The sequence below is a fragment of the Pyxicephalus adspersus genome, chromosome 3 (genome assembly GCF_032062135.1).
Source record: "Pyxicephalus adspersus chromosome 3, UCB_Pads_2.0, whole genome shotgun sequence".
NCBI lineage: Eukaryota > Metazoa > Chordata > Amphibia > Anura > Pyxicephalidae > Pyxicephalus > Pyxicephalus adspersus.
The window spans coordinates 30,886,298-30,903,416 of NC_092860.1; the positions used below are offsets into that span (position 1 = coordinate 30,886,298).

A 17,119-nucleotide genomic window follows, 5' to 3' on the forward strand; every position below is an offset into this window, starting at 1 on the left:
CTTGGTGTGGATAGGTAAGCAGATGAATATCATTTAGGATTATGGTTAAATGATAACAATTTTAAAATTAGACCTGCACAAAAGTGTAATAGTAAGTAAGTACATGCAAATGAATAAAAAGACTCTTCTAATCCACAAGCATGTAAACATTATGGTCCCTCCATTATCTGCTTAATTGACCCTTTCCAAAGCACATCTCCTTTATGCAGACCAAAGAATGTTGTTACTGATATGCAAATGTTGACTTTATTCATTAAAAGTCAGAAGCTATGCCCTTTATTTCTAACTATTCCCCCTGCTATGTGACATTACCAGAGAAAGTAGTTTCAGGAATGACCAAGGTATCTGTAGGCTGGTAATAATTTGTGTAAATATTCTGGTGATAAAAACATGTTTTTTTCTCCTTTTTTTATATTGTGCAAGGCCCAAAATGGCAACACCCACTGAAGAAATAATAGGATATCGGAGGAAAGGTTTGAAAAGAGTTTTTGTTCCATGAATATGTATTTGTGAATGTACTAAAGTAGTTGAAACGTTTTTATAAAGTATGTAAATATTACCTTCAAATATCCAATCATATGTCGATGAAATAGGTAAACAGGAATTTGCTTCTCACATGATTCACTTATGTGAATATTTACACAAATTATGTGTCAAGATTCTTAACTTTTTTGGGTAATCGGCATCCTTATCTGCTAATTTATGGGGACACCAAGCACTTTGGTTTTTTTTTAATATAATAATAATTTTAAGCTAGACTAAAGACTCTGCACTTATCCCCCAGAAGGCCTTCTTTCTCTATTCTAAAGGTCCTTCACGCTGTACTTTTCCTAAGCTTTCAGGTTGATCACTGATCAGGTTGATTTGTGTGTTGCAGCGTTGTTATAAACATCTTTTGCTATGTAATATTTAAATTGTTTTTTATTCACCTATAGTATGCTACATCCTGGGGATGGAGCAATCTGTACCAAAATGCATGCACATGGCAACGATCTATCATTTTATTGAGAAGAGAATGTAGAATGGGTTGGGTCTACCATGTAATGCAGTCTTTATTAACATTTATAGAAGGCCACGCTTATCACCTTTGAATCCCATGCTTAACATTGTTTTTGTTACAGTAAGAATTTAAAACGAACTGTAATTTAAACAACCAATCAGTACTTCAACGCAACAACGTTGTCCCAGAAAGAGTAACCCAGCTATAGCCTTCCAGTGTTGTTTGTATACAAAATTTTTAAGGGTGCAAAATGTTGGAGGGAAGAAATCGGCAACTATAATTTTGTTTTGAGTTTAGTTCCAATTCCAAGAGATTATTGCTGTATGTATTTGTAAAAAGTCTGAACTTACTGGAGATTTTGTTTTCAACTGTTACCTTGAAATGATTCTGTATTACTTTGAGATCCAATGCAAATTTTTAGTCTGGAGTTTGCAATATCCAATTCAAATTAACAATAATACCAATATACAAAAAAAAATACAAAAAAAATGTATAAGTGGGAAGGAATTATTTAGATAATCAATACAAAATGATGGACAGTCATCTGATGCAATGCAAGGGCAGGAATAAAGTATTCTTGACACCAGTTCAGAGTGAAGACACCAAGGCAATGATACCTTTGGGAGATTTTCATACTAACATTTTAGACAATCTATACCAGTGGTCGCCAACCTTTTGGACGTCATGGACCACTAAATGTATGACTGCACATGCGCGGGGATCTGTGTGTCACTCAAAGACTTCCCCCATAGTGACGTCATGATGCCAGAACCTTCCCACTCCCCCATCACAGGTCTGAGTCTGTGATGGGGGGGTGGACGGTTGTGTCCAGAGGCACCACCCGCCCACCGCCCTGAGCCTGTGATGCATATGGTAGACATGGTCCGCAGCTCGGGCCGGTGTGGTCCCCCAGCGGAGTCCTTCTCCTAACCCCTCCGGGGGGCATGCAAGCCAGAGCCGCGGACCACTGTTTGGAGACCACTGATCTATATAATACATCAGTGATAGCTTAGTTTAAAATGAATGTATGATCTTCATATTATATTACCAATAAAGCAGTGTTATGACTACCAAGTCATACATATATTTTCAAGATAATGGCTCATATATTTACAATACTGACCTCCTACAGTGGGTAAATCTGTAAATTTGATCGTGCTGTGAGGTACAGTATTTGTTCCTTTTAAATCTGGGTCAGTTCATGAATTAAATCTTTAAGAACATTGTTAACTATAGAGGATCTTCAAGATGATATGGAATGGTAAATAAAAGTCATTGTGGTAGTTCGGCTTCCTGGTTTACCTATCATATTTTTTAAAACTATGACTGCATAACTTGAACTTTGATTTTTTTTTTAATGGTGGGTGTCTTTCCCATTTATGATTTCTTCTTCCAAGCCAGTGTGTACAGTGTAATTGACAGTTCATGGAGTAAGCATATACAATGCTAATAAATTGACTGTCTATATAGAGTATCCTTTGTCTTGTGGGCTTTCTGTAAGATTAATGTATATTGTTTTAATTTGGTCAGCATTAACACACATATAGTGCAAAGTTAAAAAAAAAATATTTATAAACCTATACATGTAGACTGCCCTTCACGTGGAAGCACAGTGAAAAAAGTGGATTTACCCAACAGTTTTTGAGTGTACCATTGAGAGTTTGAAAGGGTTTGTTCTATACCTTATTTGCATGTCAGAAATTGAAAAGTATCTAATTACTACATCCCCAATGTTGGCAAAATGTACTTCCTGCTGAAGTGTTCATCTACTTATTACTTTTACTTTTTAAACCAAAATGTAACTCATTCCTCTCTGTGAGATGGATGTGGTAGTTTCTGCAAACTGTAAACACTGTAAACTCCATGTTTTCACATTACAACCATATTAAACACAAAATGTCAAATGAAATCTCCTTCACCATTGTAGTTATCACTGCTCGCTGTCGTGGTAATTCCTAGTCTACTTGGTCAGCCACTTTACTCCTAATCTTGTAAATGTAAAAAAATGCCAATCCCACTGTTCATGCATGAGATTGGCACTTTTTTTTACATTGTGGTTACAAATATAGTGATCGGTCTGCTTTAAGTCAATTTGTTTAAAGTTTTAAAGTATATATGCCATTTAGAAATTCTATATATATATATAGTGACATGGCAAATGGGGACACCATGAAGGGAAGGTATATTTCTCCTCGTTTCCTCTCCTATGGGAGAGATTAACCAGCAACATTTCAGATCTGGGTTTTGCATGTCACTCAGAAGTGTTCTGGTCCAGGCCAGAGTTTGGTTTTGTCTGGCCATATTACTGGACAGCTGTGAGCAGCAGGTAAAAAGTGAAGGAGAGGAAGGAAGCTCTCTGACCTGGGGCACAGGGAAGCTGCCTGTGAGAGCCATTCTGAGCCACATGTGAGTAAAGGTTGCTGGAATGTTTGTGTTGAGTTGGCTGGATTAGCCACCAACTGGTAGAGAGGAATCTGCCTGTTTTTTACTTAGTGCCTGACTGGCTAGGAATTATTTTTGTTTTATCTTATTCAACCTTTTATTAAAACTGACTGTAGGTCAGCTTCAAACCTATCTACTGCGTCCAGTGTGCTTCATCCAGCTCTCCTTCAGTCTAAGAGTACCTCTTACCCCAGAAAAGGTGATCCCAAAAGGCTTGTATACAACAATATATATATTATTTATTTTTATTTTTTTTAAAGAATATAAGCAATAATTGGTGACCATTCTAGTGGTGGATTGATGAACATCATTGAGGAACCATTGTTCACATATCCATTTTTTCACTCAAGACTACACAAGGGCAATTGGATCATACCTGTATATCTGACTGCCCTCCATAGTGCATGTAAAAGTGAGAGATGAATAACAGTTTGCAAAAAATGACTTTTGTATGCAAATAACATTGACTTGTAAATGAGCCAATCAAACTATTTAACTGTATAGTCTGATTGGCTAATTTTTAAGTCAAAATGTTGCATCTATACTAAAGGCATATTCAGGCAAGGTGAGCTGGGTAGGTCACAGAATTTGATTTACCAAGTAAGGAGACCTTACACTAATGTTCATTTGAATGTCAGCACGGCAGAAATGATTATTACCCAGTATTTATATAGCACTATCATATACGCAGCGCTGTACAAAGTTTATACTCATGATAGTAACTGTTTTATAAACAAATTAGCCCTGCCACTGCTGCGTAAAGTAAAGCAGCTTGGCCTTCAAAGTGTCAGATATCTAAATACCAGGTAGGTACCAGAACTGCATATTTTTGCAACTAGTTATTCAGGACTGGTTTTCATGAACTGAAAAAAGAGAACAGTTTTCTGCAGTATCTTGATCTGTTATTACAAAGTATACAGTTGTATTGCTAATGGTATTTTATTACGTCCATCTAAAGGTATCTATGTTAAAAGCAGTGAATATGACATTCAGCCAACATTCCCTGTTGGGGAATCTTCCAGCCCCATGTGTTTCCAATGGCATTGATTGATTCCTAAACCAGAAAACGTATGCTGAATGTAAAATTTGTTGCTTTATAAAAATACCCCTAAGTGCCTAACACATTTAAAATATTCAGGATAGGGACACATGTCTATGTTGGACCAGTGAATATACTCACTGACATACTGTCAGACAGGCAAATGTCAGATAGATGTTAATTATAGAAAAATAAAAGCTTGAATAACTTAGATGTCTGTCCTTTTTACATAATGCCCGCGTGAAATGACATTCCCTTATTCATAGATGTTCTCTTTAGTTTCTGTTTTAAACCTATTTTTGACAAATTATGAATTATTGTTCCCTAATGACAAAGCATATATGACATTTTGTGACACCGTCATGATGATTACTCCAACCTGACTAAATTACAGTAAACATGTCACATTGGGGTAATAATATGGGGCTGTAGAGCTAACAGACACACTTTAGAATTTATTTTCATGTTTTTTGGAATATATGAAGTTATTGAAGCAAATGTGGCAATAGGAAGTCAGGTTTATTTACTTTAAGTTTACAGATCTCACTGTCTTGCAGAATTTGTATAGAGACACCTCAGAATTGCAATAAATGTATTTATTTAGCATGCTGGCACACAATGTAAATTTAGGATTGCAATTTAGCATAAACTTGTCTAGGAAACGCAAGGCTTTTTTAATCTATAAGTGATTTTTAGTGACAAATTATGAAATGTAAATCTCCAAAATCTTTAATGTGTATATGTATATATATATATTAATTGCACTGATTAATATTGCATTGCTAAATTAGTGAGAATATTACTGTTTTTATTTCTTTTGCTCAGAATTATATTAGAAAAGCAACCTCTACATGCCATCTTAAAAAGCCTGTTGCAGAGGATGCCAGTAATTTCACTACAAGTTCTGAACAGAATACTGAGAGAACAGTGAACCATTCACCCAACCAGGAATTTACATTGGTGTTCAGTTGACATATATGTCGAGAATGCCTACACTTGCCATGCTTGTAAGAAAAGACATTTTAATTTTTTAGCAAAAAATAAATAAATAATTGGCTACCATTTTAAATTGAAGGCTAATGCTTAAAAGCATTACATTACACAATGACTTGTTAAAAGAAGCTTGTTTCCTTAAAATAAGAAATGTATTGCCTTTTTTTCTAGTAAGAAAAGTGAACCAGTACATTGAATGTATATTTATAATGTTACAATACAATACAAGGTATTTGGAATATTGCAGTCTTTATTAGTGTACATTTGGTTTTATGCATATGCTGTATATGTGTAATGGTTTATGACCTTATTCATTTATAAATATTTGTTAATAATTTCTGAAAGATCTCTGAACAGTATAATGCACTATCTGCAATGCAACCAAGAATGTGGAAAGAATTTGGAGACCTCCCAGGATCAACATGTGCTGCTATACCTAATTATTGGAGATATTTCAGCTTTCTCAGTCAGCTTTACCTCCTCTCAATAGGGTATGTGCTACAAGAGAAGACATAAATCCTATGAACATACCTGGCAGCTGCTTCCTCTTTACAGGTAATGTCCAGTATTGTGCCACCCAGGGAGCCTGTGTGTGGCATCAGCCCCATCTCTGCCCTGTCCTCTCCCTTATTATACACTGTCATTCTGTGGGAGGAGGTCCATATTTCTGTCTAGTTAGTTTCTGCTCCAGGCTATAAGACTAGCAAATACCGATGTCTTAATCTAGAAGCCGGATCATAAAATTTTCCTCTATGCTATAATATGTCAATGCAGCCTAATACATGAATTTAGTATTACCAGTTCCATGCAGGTGCACCAAAAGCTATGAAATGTAAAATTTGTATTAAAGAGTAAATTCAATTATGGTCTTTTAATAAAGAAGTACTCATGTGTAACTATTTGTAACACGATTTTTCACTTGTAAAGTTGAATATTTTCTTTGCACCCTATTTGACTTTTGTAGGGAATACAGTTTTCCTACAGTAAATCATACCTCAACCTTATCATGGAACATACAGTTAACTTTCTTTTCGTTTAATTAAATGGCAAATGATTTGTAATAAAGTGTCGTAGCACATGTATTATTATCATCAACTAAATAATGTCGGGCAATAAAACACATCTAATACATGGATAAATATATATCCATCTGACCTGGTGCAGGCAGCATCTCACCTACAGTTTTATTGTCATCATATGAACGAATTTATATATCTTGTAAAATAATTCTGTATAGTGTTTCTAAAAATCATGATTGTGAAAATGCGCATATAAATATAGACTAAACACTAACACGAATAAATGTTAAACGAGAATCGACAAATAATATTACTATAAATGTAGGAATTAGTACATTCACTTGCTGCAGATCCTTTATATTCTGCTACTATAGGGTGAAAATTGTAGTCACTGCTAATAAATTACTAACGATAAAAAATAGGAGTGTTCATTTATTAATATATATATAGACCTTAATATAGATCGTTGTAAACTTAGGAAAGTATTTTGTTAATATATATATATATATATATATATATATATATATAAAATATTTTTATTATACCAATAGTATTATGTAACAATTTTAAATATATTTATATATAAAATACTTTCCTAAGTTTACAATGATCTGCATCATCCTATATCATACAAAGTAAGCCATTACATTTGTCAGCAACAAGTGAGCCTCTTCTTTTAATTTTCTGAAAAAAAATCCTTTTAAAGGTAGGCCATATATTTTGTTAAGGATGTAATTCGTTTTTATTGAGCTATTATTAGTGATGATTATTGTAAGTATAATAATGAAGGTAATACTATTATTATTTGTTGTAGCCCAATGCTGTACACAAGAAGCAGCACAATATAACGACCATCCCTTACATTCCGGTACGTTCCGATCTTTGAAGTTCTCAGTTCTTGTAAATTACACAGAAGAAGAAAACATATTCTTAAAGTTTCCAGTTTCCTGCCAGAATCTTATTTAAGCAGCAATAAATCATTTGTGGTCATTTGTCTCGCTAGCTGCTGGAGATCATGATTTACTTATCTTTCAGTTGCTTCTATCTCTGAATTTGGATGACACCTGTAATCAAATGTAATTTATGAATATGTGTATTTTATACAGAATGTCAGGCTTCCCTCGACGGGTTTTGTCTTGTATTTGTACAGGTTAGGTAAAACAAGTCATGCCATAGATTAAAATATATACATGCAACAGTATATAATAATATCACATAAAGTCATATAAAACTATTACATTATTCTTCATATTGATCAAGTAAGCTCGCTGTTGATAACATCTTTATCAACTGCAGTATTTATTATCTCAAAAGAAAATAAATAATAATTATATTTTATCATTTCATATCACATTTAAACGAAATGTTTTTACCTGTGTATCTTATTTAGTCTATTTCAGGTTCCTCTGAAGAGTAATGGCTAGAAGAACAAAGCCAAGTATATATAGGCATCTAGAATAACATTTAAACTATTTTTATATGACATTTAAGCTTCTGCTATTCTTATTATGACAAATCATTGCCTAATTTTATATAAATACACTCAATAACATGTTTATAGTATTGCATTCCAAACCAATAATTATCATAGATTAATCATAGAATTTGCCAATTAATTGCAAAAAGTATGATCTACAAACAACATCCTATGTACTATGCAGTTTGAATTAAAATTATTAGTGAAGGTTAATTTAAAAAAAATAGTAAAATAATAAAAATAATCAATATCTGAATGTGTTATGATTATAATATGCGCTGTACTAGGAGCGCAACAGGTTTGTAGTAGAAGTCCATAGGTGTAATTAGAAATAAAGCAACTTTGAACACTTTGAAGAAAACCTCCTTCTTTCCATACCTTTGTTAATATAAAAAGATAAAATACTATAAACGCTGAGTTCATTTGACATTTAATAATCCACCATTGATAATCCATAAATACAGACAAGAAGAATATCTGCCTAAACACAGTGCATTAATAATGTAAGGATGAATCCTATATTATTAGCTTGGCTACATTTTGTACAGTAAAGTGCTTGATTGCTCAGAAAACATGGACATACAGTACCACACAAATAAATATCTTTCCAGGCGACATAAAAGGCTGATCTAAAAAAAAAGCATTTAATCTTGTAATAAAAATAATGGAATGATCTCTTACATTAAACTACAGCCTGGTGCTATGCATCTGAAGATAAGGTCTAAATACTTCTATGGTCCAAATAAAAATATATAATAATGTCGCACACAGTCAACCAAAAACACATACAACATATACCTCTAAAATAATTTAATATAGCTACTCTTATGGAAACTGATGCCGTTTTCGAGCGAATATAACTCTGTCCAGTAGGTATAGAGTACATGATGGTCCCTTTGTGGGACTGCAGAAGCTATGAATGGACCAGCACTGAGTGCAGCATGCTGCTCTTACTGTCCGAATGAGTGGATGCAGACTGCTCCAGGATAGAAGCGGCCACAGAGGCTGTAGAGGAGCACATGCTAGGCGGATTCACAGTCAGGCTTGGGATTGCTGACACTGGTGGCAGAGAAGCTGTTGGTTTTATAGGGACAGGCACAGCTGGGATCGTTTGACTTGGAGCATGGCAAATAGTTTTCATTGGCATCCCAAAATGCCCATACTCTTGTGGTACTGTCATGCTTGCCATAGAGTCCATCATGCCAACGTGAGGCCACATGGAGCTGACCATATTGCTGAGTTGACTGGGCACTGGGTACCCTAGGTGATGCATCATGGAGGCTAATGGAAGACCACCACCCATCACCCCCTTATAATCTCGGCCAATGATATTCTCTATAGCAAAGGGGTGCTTAAACCCAGTAGACTGGCTTCCATTGAGGCTATATGGCTGAAAGTGGGGTAGCCTTCCAATACCTGCCACTGCTGCACTCTCTGAAGAAGCCAGACCCAGTTTGGACTGACCATGTTGGTGATGAAAATAATGAATCATTTGATGGTTTTTAGAAGCCAGGTGTTCAGCCCTGAGAACTTTAAACCTTTTCCTTCTTCTCAAAAAGCTTCCATTCTCAAACATGTCCCCACAGTCTGGATGCAGTGCCCAAAAACTGCCTTTACCAGGTTGGTCAGGTCTTCTGGGGATCTTGATGAAACAGTCATTAAAAGACAAATTGTGCCTTAGAGAGTTCTGCCACCTCTGAGTGTTCTCCCTATAATAGGGGAACCGGTCCATGATAAACTTGTAAATGTCACTTAAGGGTAACATCTTCTCAGTGGAGCTCTGGATGGCCATGGCAGTCAATGAGATGTAGGAGTAGGGTGGCTTCTGATCACTATAAGAGTTTTTCCCAGGGCGAGGCATTCTTGATTTTTCAGCAAAGGGTTGTGGTTACTATTTAATGTAATTGTCATGCAGAAATAATAGTGAAAAAAGGAAGAATTATTAAGCAAACCCTCAGTAGCTGTAGAGAGATCAGGTTATCTTCTTCCCAGACTAGGTCTTCATTCCATCCTACATCAGCAGCAAAAGTTTGCAGGATGCTGTAAGGACAAATCTCTTCAATGGGGTGACATTAATGCAGAAGCAGATAAATGTGTGATCAGCACTCCTACAAGTAAGTGTGATCCGTGGTGCTGAGATGGGAAGGTAGTGGTGAGCTGGGGATGAGATGCTCTCTGCTTGTTGCCTGGTTTTGTACTGATCACAGCTAAGACCCCCACTGCTGCCTCTTCATTATCACATGACAATCGTTAAGGGACTCCACCAGGGAAAGTCTAATCTCATTTCATTTGCACCTCTTCTTAGCAGTGTGTATGTAAGAGCTCGGTGTGAGGTCGTCCTGGAGAGGGTTTGGCTGGGAAGGTATGCAGCACTTTGATCCCTTTCATTGATAGATTTCCTAGCATTAGAAAGCACAGACCTAAAGCAATTTTGCACTAGAAGAGTTAAGTGGAGAGCATCCACTAGTTCTAATGGAATTCTCACACTCTCTTCTACACAATCTGCATGTATGGAGGGGACTTCTGTACAGCTAGTAGATTCTTCTTTTTGTAGCAGCTAACTAATCAAATAGCATTCTTTACAAAACCCAATAGTAGTAGACAAGTATGCCTAACAAACAAGTTTGCACTTCAATAATGAAGAATTTGTTCCAGTTCTGTTCATGCCAATTATTTTTTAATTTGCATCTCCAACTTTTAATGGCAAAAATATTTAGGTAGTCTTTTCTTTTATTGCATGAAATTATTTTCTGAAGTATGTAATGCTTACAGGCACAGTGATAGTCTCCTGATATAGATTAAATTTGTGCTTGGGATATAGGAATAAAGATTCAAACAATGAAATAAACAAGCAAATTATTATTATTATTAATTACCAGGATTTATATAGCACCAACATACTACGCAGCGCTCTACATTAAATAGGGGTTGCTAAATAACAGAAGAATACAGACTGGAGGAGAAGACCCTGCCCCGAAGAGCTTACAATCTAGGAGGTGGGGAATTAGGACGCAATAGGAGGGGAAATATGGAATAGTAGGAAGTAGTGATGGTTTCAAAAGACAGAAGAAGATGGGTAGGCAAGTTTGAAAAATAATATTGTCTCATTGTCTTTTTTGTATTAAAGATCCTAAAAGAGTTATAAAACATATTAATAAAAACAGCTAGTTGTAACAGTTCTGCATGCAAGTTTCCCTGTTGTTTGGATTATTTTGATTATGTTTTTGATATAATTTGTAACTGTTTGGATATAATTTGTAAAAATGATTGGATACCTGGAATTATGCAGACGTTTATTTGTATATAAATGACCTAATCTGTAACCTGTGTAGGTGTTGTCTTACCTAACATGTTGCCTGATCACCTCTATATTGGGAATTTTGGACAGGCAGCATAAATATAGAGAGTACAGAATAATTAAAAAATTAAAGACTTCATTTTTTGGTATAATTAAAAAAAAAATGGCAGCGGATAGGGGTCCACAAAGCCCACTGAGTTTGCATAAAATGGTGCTTATGACAGATGAGTTTTGGTGGTATGTCTGTATTGTAAATGAAATGTGTTGGGGGTTCCAAGGGTGAGATATTTGGAGGTAACAGATATATATATATATAGATAAATAATATATATGAGCTTCTTTATTGGCCGAGGGTTGTAAATGTCTGCATATTGAGACCTGTGATTTACACAGCTCTACATCACAGCAGAGCCAGGAGGATTACACCACTAAAAGCATAGATAAAGGCAAATTTTATTTTTAGTTTTGGATAAGGCAAGGGATGGTTAGACCATCTGTCAAGATACTGTTTTATTGCTGTCTGTGCCCACTGGAGGTATTCACCATCTTTATTTGTCCTGTTAACCATTGTAATCGTAAGGGAAATCATCCTGGGGACAAAGCTTTGGGTTAATTTGTCCACATTGAGAGATTTCCATGCATTTCCTGTTGTGTCTTTAGAACAGGAAGTAAAAGGAAATCACTCTAGCTGAGTGCAGACAACAAAAAGAAACAAACAAACAAAGAAAAAATTGATTTTAATCATCTACTCTATATCAATAATTTATTGGCTGGCCATACACTTAAATTTAAAGTCATGTCTCCTCTCTGCTTCAGCCTGCAGACCAGACAGTACGGGTAAACTGCATTCAATAAATTAGTAAAGGATTTCAGAAATGCAATAATGCTTCTTTTTTACCTGCTTCTAGTACAGTTTTATGTTACCAGACCTGTACACCTGATGTGACCATTATTATGGAGGAATGTCATTATCTTATTCGGTTCCTAATGTATTTTTTGTTAAATATTGCAACAATAAAATTATAAAAATAAAAGGTGAATTGGAACATATTTATAAACCCTCAGATGGACAAAAGCAGACTTAGGAATTATGACAGATATTGTTTTCTTGTCCAAGCCACATAAAATCTGTTTTAACTAACCCTACCTAGTCCATCCTAAAAGTCAAATATATAACTTTTAGGTGGGCTGCCCCTTTCACAAGACATTTGTAGTTTAATTAGGGCAAAAAGTGTTTGGTGGGATTCCTGGCCCTTTCATACATTTTTAAATCATCTTAGTGAGCTCTAATGTCTGTATGTTTTATGACTGTTTCATTATCCCTTAAGGCCAGGCTTACATCTGTGCGCACATAGTAGTGTACCACACAGCACATTAATACAATAAACACACCTTTTTTCTGTTTTTCTGCAATGTCATTCTCTCTTATGTTAATTCTGAATGGCACCTCTGTGCACCTTATCAACGGACCTGGGATGCATCAATCCGCCTGTACCCTGGGCTACTGTTTGGTGGAAGCCAATTCACAGCAGTGTACAGCACAAAGCACATATATAGATCTGACCCAGATTTTATTGTATACACTATAAATTACTCTGTTCAGAGTTATGTTGGACACTGCAATGTGTGCATGGATGGTGATGTCACAAAAAACCTGATAGGATTTACAAAGTAAGCTATACATGTAATTTGCAAATAAAGGTCTGCATAATAACATTAATAATTTAAAAGCAAAAAATCTAAAATTTGACCACGGCTTCTAAATTGTCCCTTAAGTTTTTCTCATATGTGTCATTACCGTCTACTTTAGTGTCTCCATAATTTATGTACATAAAGTTTGGTATATGTATATACAAAGTATGTATTTCTTATTTCATGTTTAAAGATGGGTCAGCCAATAGAGAATTAGCTGAATGATGTGGGGGTTTAAAGTTTATGTGGCATAGATTACTATATGTCTAATAATTGTTTTGACTCGTAACTCACTTATTAGCTTTTAGCCATGCAATGCAACAGAAAGCTGCTCAGTAAATACAATGTACAACAGTACAACATTGTCCATTCCTCTTTAACCCATAGACTTCCATATGCAATCATTATTAATTTTTTGCTATACTTTTAAAAGTCCATTGGAAACGGTATTAGCAAGGAAACTCCTGGAGAATGGAACCAATGAGTATTATGGAATATGCTGGACTGTGGTCCAAGTAGAATCAGCAAGAAGTGAGTCTCTTTCCTTTGCACAGAAAATTCTAAACCGTAATTACAATATAATTCTCTGCACTATTTCTCAGTGTTTTAACAGACACAAGGGCTCAGCACTCCAATTTGGCACCAGTAATAATATAACTGATTCGATCCGCAAAACCCCTAAACATTGACAACAAAATAAGAGGGAGGTCAATGTTATGACATGATCCAGGTGAAAAAAAACAAAAAGTATGTGAAGTTTTATTTTTCTAAGTATGTGCCAGTTTGCATCACATTTTAATTAATTAGCATCATAATGCATCAATGAACAGTCCTTTTTTCTCAATCTATTCGCTCTATACCAAGCATTTCACTATCACTTACACTTTCTTTCACAAATTGGCCTGAAAAACAAAATACTGTATGACATGGGGACACTAGCAGATTGGCAAATTCATTCAATAACAGACATGGAGTTCCCCTATGATTTCAAACCTAAAGACTATTTTTAAGGCATTAAGCTTGTGTGGTCCAGAACAGATAAAGCATGTGGCTGTCTGTAATCTTTCTGCACCATATTAGTCCTCATACCTTCCCTCAACATTGGGGTGTTCCAGTTGAAGGACAGAGACTATCTCCCATGTCCTGTCCCCCAAAATGAATGTGGGGTTTTGTGGAGGGTGCTTAGAGTGGAATCTAGAAGCACCCTTTAATACCGAGGCCTGCAGATATCCACCCGTCAACCAGGGGAGTTAATACAGGTACATCAATACCCCTTACCCACTGAGAGATGGGTAAATATAAATAAACATGTTTCTTGCACACAGTGATAAAACCAGAACACATACTTACCAGTTTGTACTCATAAACCTTGTTTATGTCTCCAGAAGTAATCCAAGGTCAATCACATTGTTTAGCGATGTAATCGCCTGTCAATCAGAACAAATGATTATTTTAACCTGTTGAACCCAACTGCTAAATGACAGATTCATAGTGCTGCATTAGTAAAGTGTAGAAATTCCCTCTGCTATTTTTACAGAATCTATGGACTCTAACATTAAATATTTAGCTGTGTGAGGAAAAAATATATATACCGTATTTTCCGGCGTATAAGGCCACTGGGCGTATAAGACGACCCCCCACTCTAACCAATCAGTTGGGGGTCGTGTTATATGCCCAGTATTGTACTGTTCCTTCTGCCTGTCAGATCTCGCTATTGTGCGAGAACTGGGAGGCAGAAGAAACAGTACAGTACTAGTTCTAAGGAATGAATGGGCGCGTTCCTTTTAATAAATGGGCGTGTTCTAGTGGAGAGCCAATCCAGGCTCTTCACTGGAGAGCCAATCCAGGCTCACGTCCTCCTGTGCAGGCTCGCGTTCTCTTGTGTAGCTTGCACAGGAGGACTTGTGGGGATGCGACTCGCGGGGACGCGACTCACGGGGACACCGGACGTGAAGCAAACTGCAGGTAAGTACCGGTACCAAGAGTATAAGACGACCCCCCACTTTTGCACAGATTTTTCGGGGTTAAAAAAGTTGTCTTATACGCCGGAAAATACGGTATATTAAACTGTATTTATATAGTGCCAACATATTACGCAGTGCTGTACATTAAATAAGGGTTACAAATGACAGGGGGATACAAGCAATGGCACAGGAGATGGAAAAGACCATGTACAAATGAGCTTACAGTCTAAGAGATGGGGGATGCAAAACCTTTAGCAGAAGGCTTTCTTTGCTTTAAAGCGAATGAAACAAAGAAATAAGCGAATAGGTGTATACGTGAAAATAACACAGAACCAGTTCTGGTTAAAAGAGTTACTAAACTCCTTGGTGGATGGTAGGCTACTGCCAAATCCAGCAAGTACGCAAGGCATATTTGGAGATTATGGCAGATGCTTACCCATGCCAGGACCTGTCATTGCCACATCAGAGGAAACCACCATCTTTGCTGCCAACTCCACACTGGACTTTTAAGAAGACAGCAATTCTTCCCGCCATTGGATGGCCACTGATGATGTAACTCCAGTAAAGAAGAACTAACATCAGATTCTCTTGAATAGTATTCTGTATTATAAAGTATACATGGCTTTTATCAGCAAAGGTTATACTTGGAAATTGTTTTTCTCCCAAAGTACTCTCCCAAAGTTTCATTATGTGCACACCCCAAAATCTCTGTAAGGAACCAGTATCTGAAAGCAAAACATTTCAAGGCTTTTATTGCCCAGTATTCCTGTTACTAAAAGTAGTAGATGGTGAATAGTTTCTAGGCTGAAAAGGCTGACATACAGTTGTGTTGAGAATAATAGCAGTGTGTTTTAAAAAGAGAATAAAACTTGAAATCCTTATAATCCTTATAAAATGTATCAATTTAGTGTTACGTTTTTACAGAAAGTGAAGAAAATAGAATATTAGGCTGTTCAAAAAATAACAATGTCTGCATTCTTCTTTACAAACTCAAACATTCACTGTATAAACAAAAAAATGTTTTAAGATTTTGCTTTCCATTGAATCACAGAACTGTTGTTTACTTGTCAGCATGGAGTCAACCAACTTCTAGCACTTGTGAACAGGTTCTCTAGCACACGATGCTTGGATTGGAAACAACATTTTGGATGTCACTCCACAAGTTTTCTATTGTAATAACGTCCCAGGATTGGGCTGGCCACTCCATAATGTCATTTTTGTTGGTCTGGGACCCAGATGTTGCTGATTTACTGGTGTGTTTGATTTGTGAGTTGTTGTATTGTTGAAACACCCATTTCAAGAGCATTTCCTCTTCGACATAAGGCTACATGACCTCCAAGTATTTTGAAGTATTCAAACTGATTCATGATCCTTTTTATATAAATAATAGGCCCAATACCAGTATGTATATATACATATAGTATGAGAAATATCCCCATAACAATATGCTTGCACCACCATGCTTCACTGTCTTCACAATGAACTGTGGCTTGAATTCAGTATTTTGAGGGTGTCTGACAAACCTAGTGACGTAGACCCAAAAAGAACAAGCTTACTTTCATCAATCCACAAAATGCTGCATCATTTCTCTTTAGGCCAGTCAATGTGTTCTTTGGCAAACTGTAACTTCTTCAGCACGTCTTTTTTTCAACATTGGGACTTCTTGCTGATAGCTTGGCTTCACATAGCCCTCTTCTAATTGTAACAGTACTCACAGGTAACGTTAGACATTCTTTGATCTTCCTGGAGCTGATTTTTGGCTTTGTAATTTTGGCTTCTATCAATTGGAATGGTAGTTTTCTGTTTTTTTCCACATTTTTTTATCTTTCAGAGAGAATTGCACTATAACCGGCATGCACAACATTTGCTGCTTTCCTAAATAAAGGCCTGCAATTGAAACTCCACACTACAGTATTATTTTAAACAGCCTAATATTTCATTTTCTGTAAAAAAAACACAGATATATTTTTCTTCATGTTTTGATTTGGAATAGAATGTGCAGTGTTCTCAATGCATTTGCATGTAAGGAAATTAAGCTGTTATAAGGATTTTGAGCTTTATTCACTTTTTCAAACACACTGCTATTATTCTGAACCCAACTGTATATGTCAAGACTGGGTCAATGATCTCAATGGACAAGATACATTTAGCATGTCATGCTTTAGCTCATATAAAATACATTCATATTTTAAGAT

The 17,119-nt window shown here is 36.0% G+C and overlaps 1 protein-coding gene across 1 annotated transcript; it reads right to left on the minus strand.

Moving 5' to 3' along the window:
* Positions 1–8,883: 8,883 nt before the first annotated feature.
* Positions 8,884–9,831, minus strand: FOXB2 (forkhead box B2). Its single transcript, XM_072407045.1, has one exon. It carries the CDS (start codon positions 9,829–9,831, stop codon positions 8,884–8,886), a length of 948 nt encoding a protein of 315 aa, XP_072263146.1.
* Between the last annotated feature and the right edge of the window lie 7,288 nt (positions 9,832–17,119).

Bases quoted from the DNA above. Each gene is read 5' to 3' on its own strand.
- FOXB2 (XM_072407045.1), bottom strand. From the start codon at position 9,831: ATGCCTCGCCCTGGGAAAAACTCTTATAGTGATCAGAAGCCACCCTAC.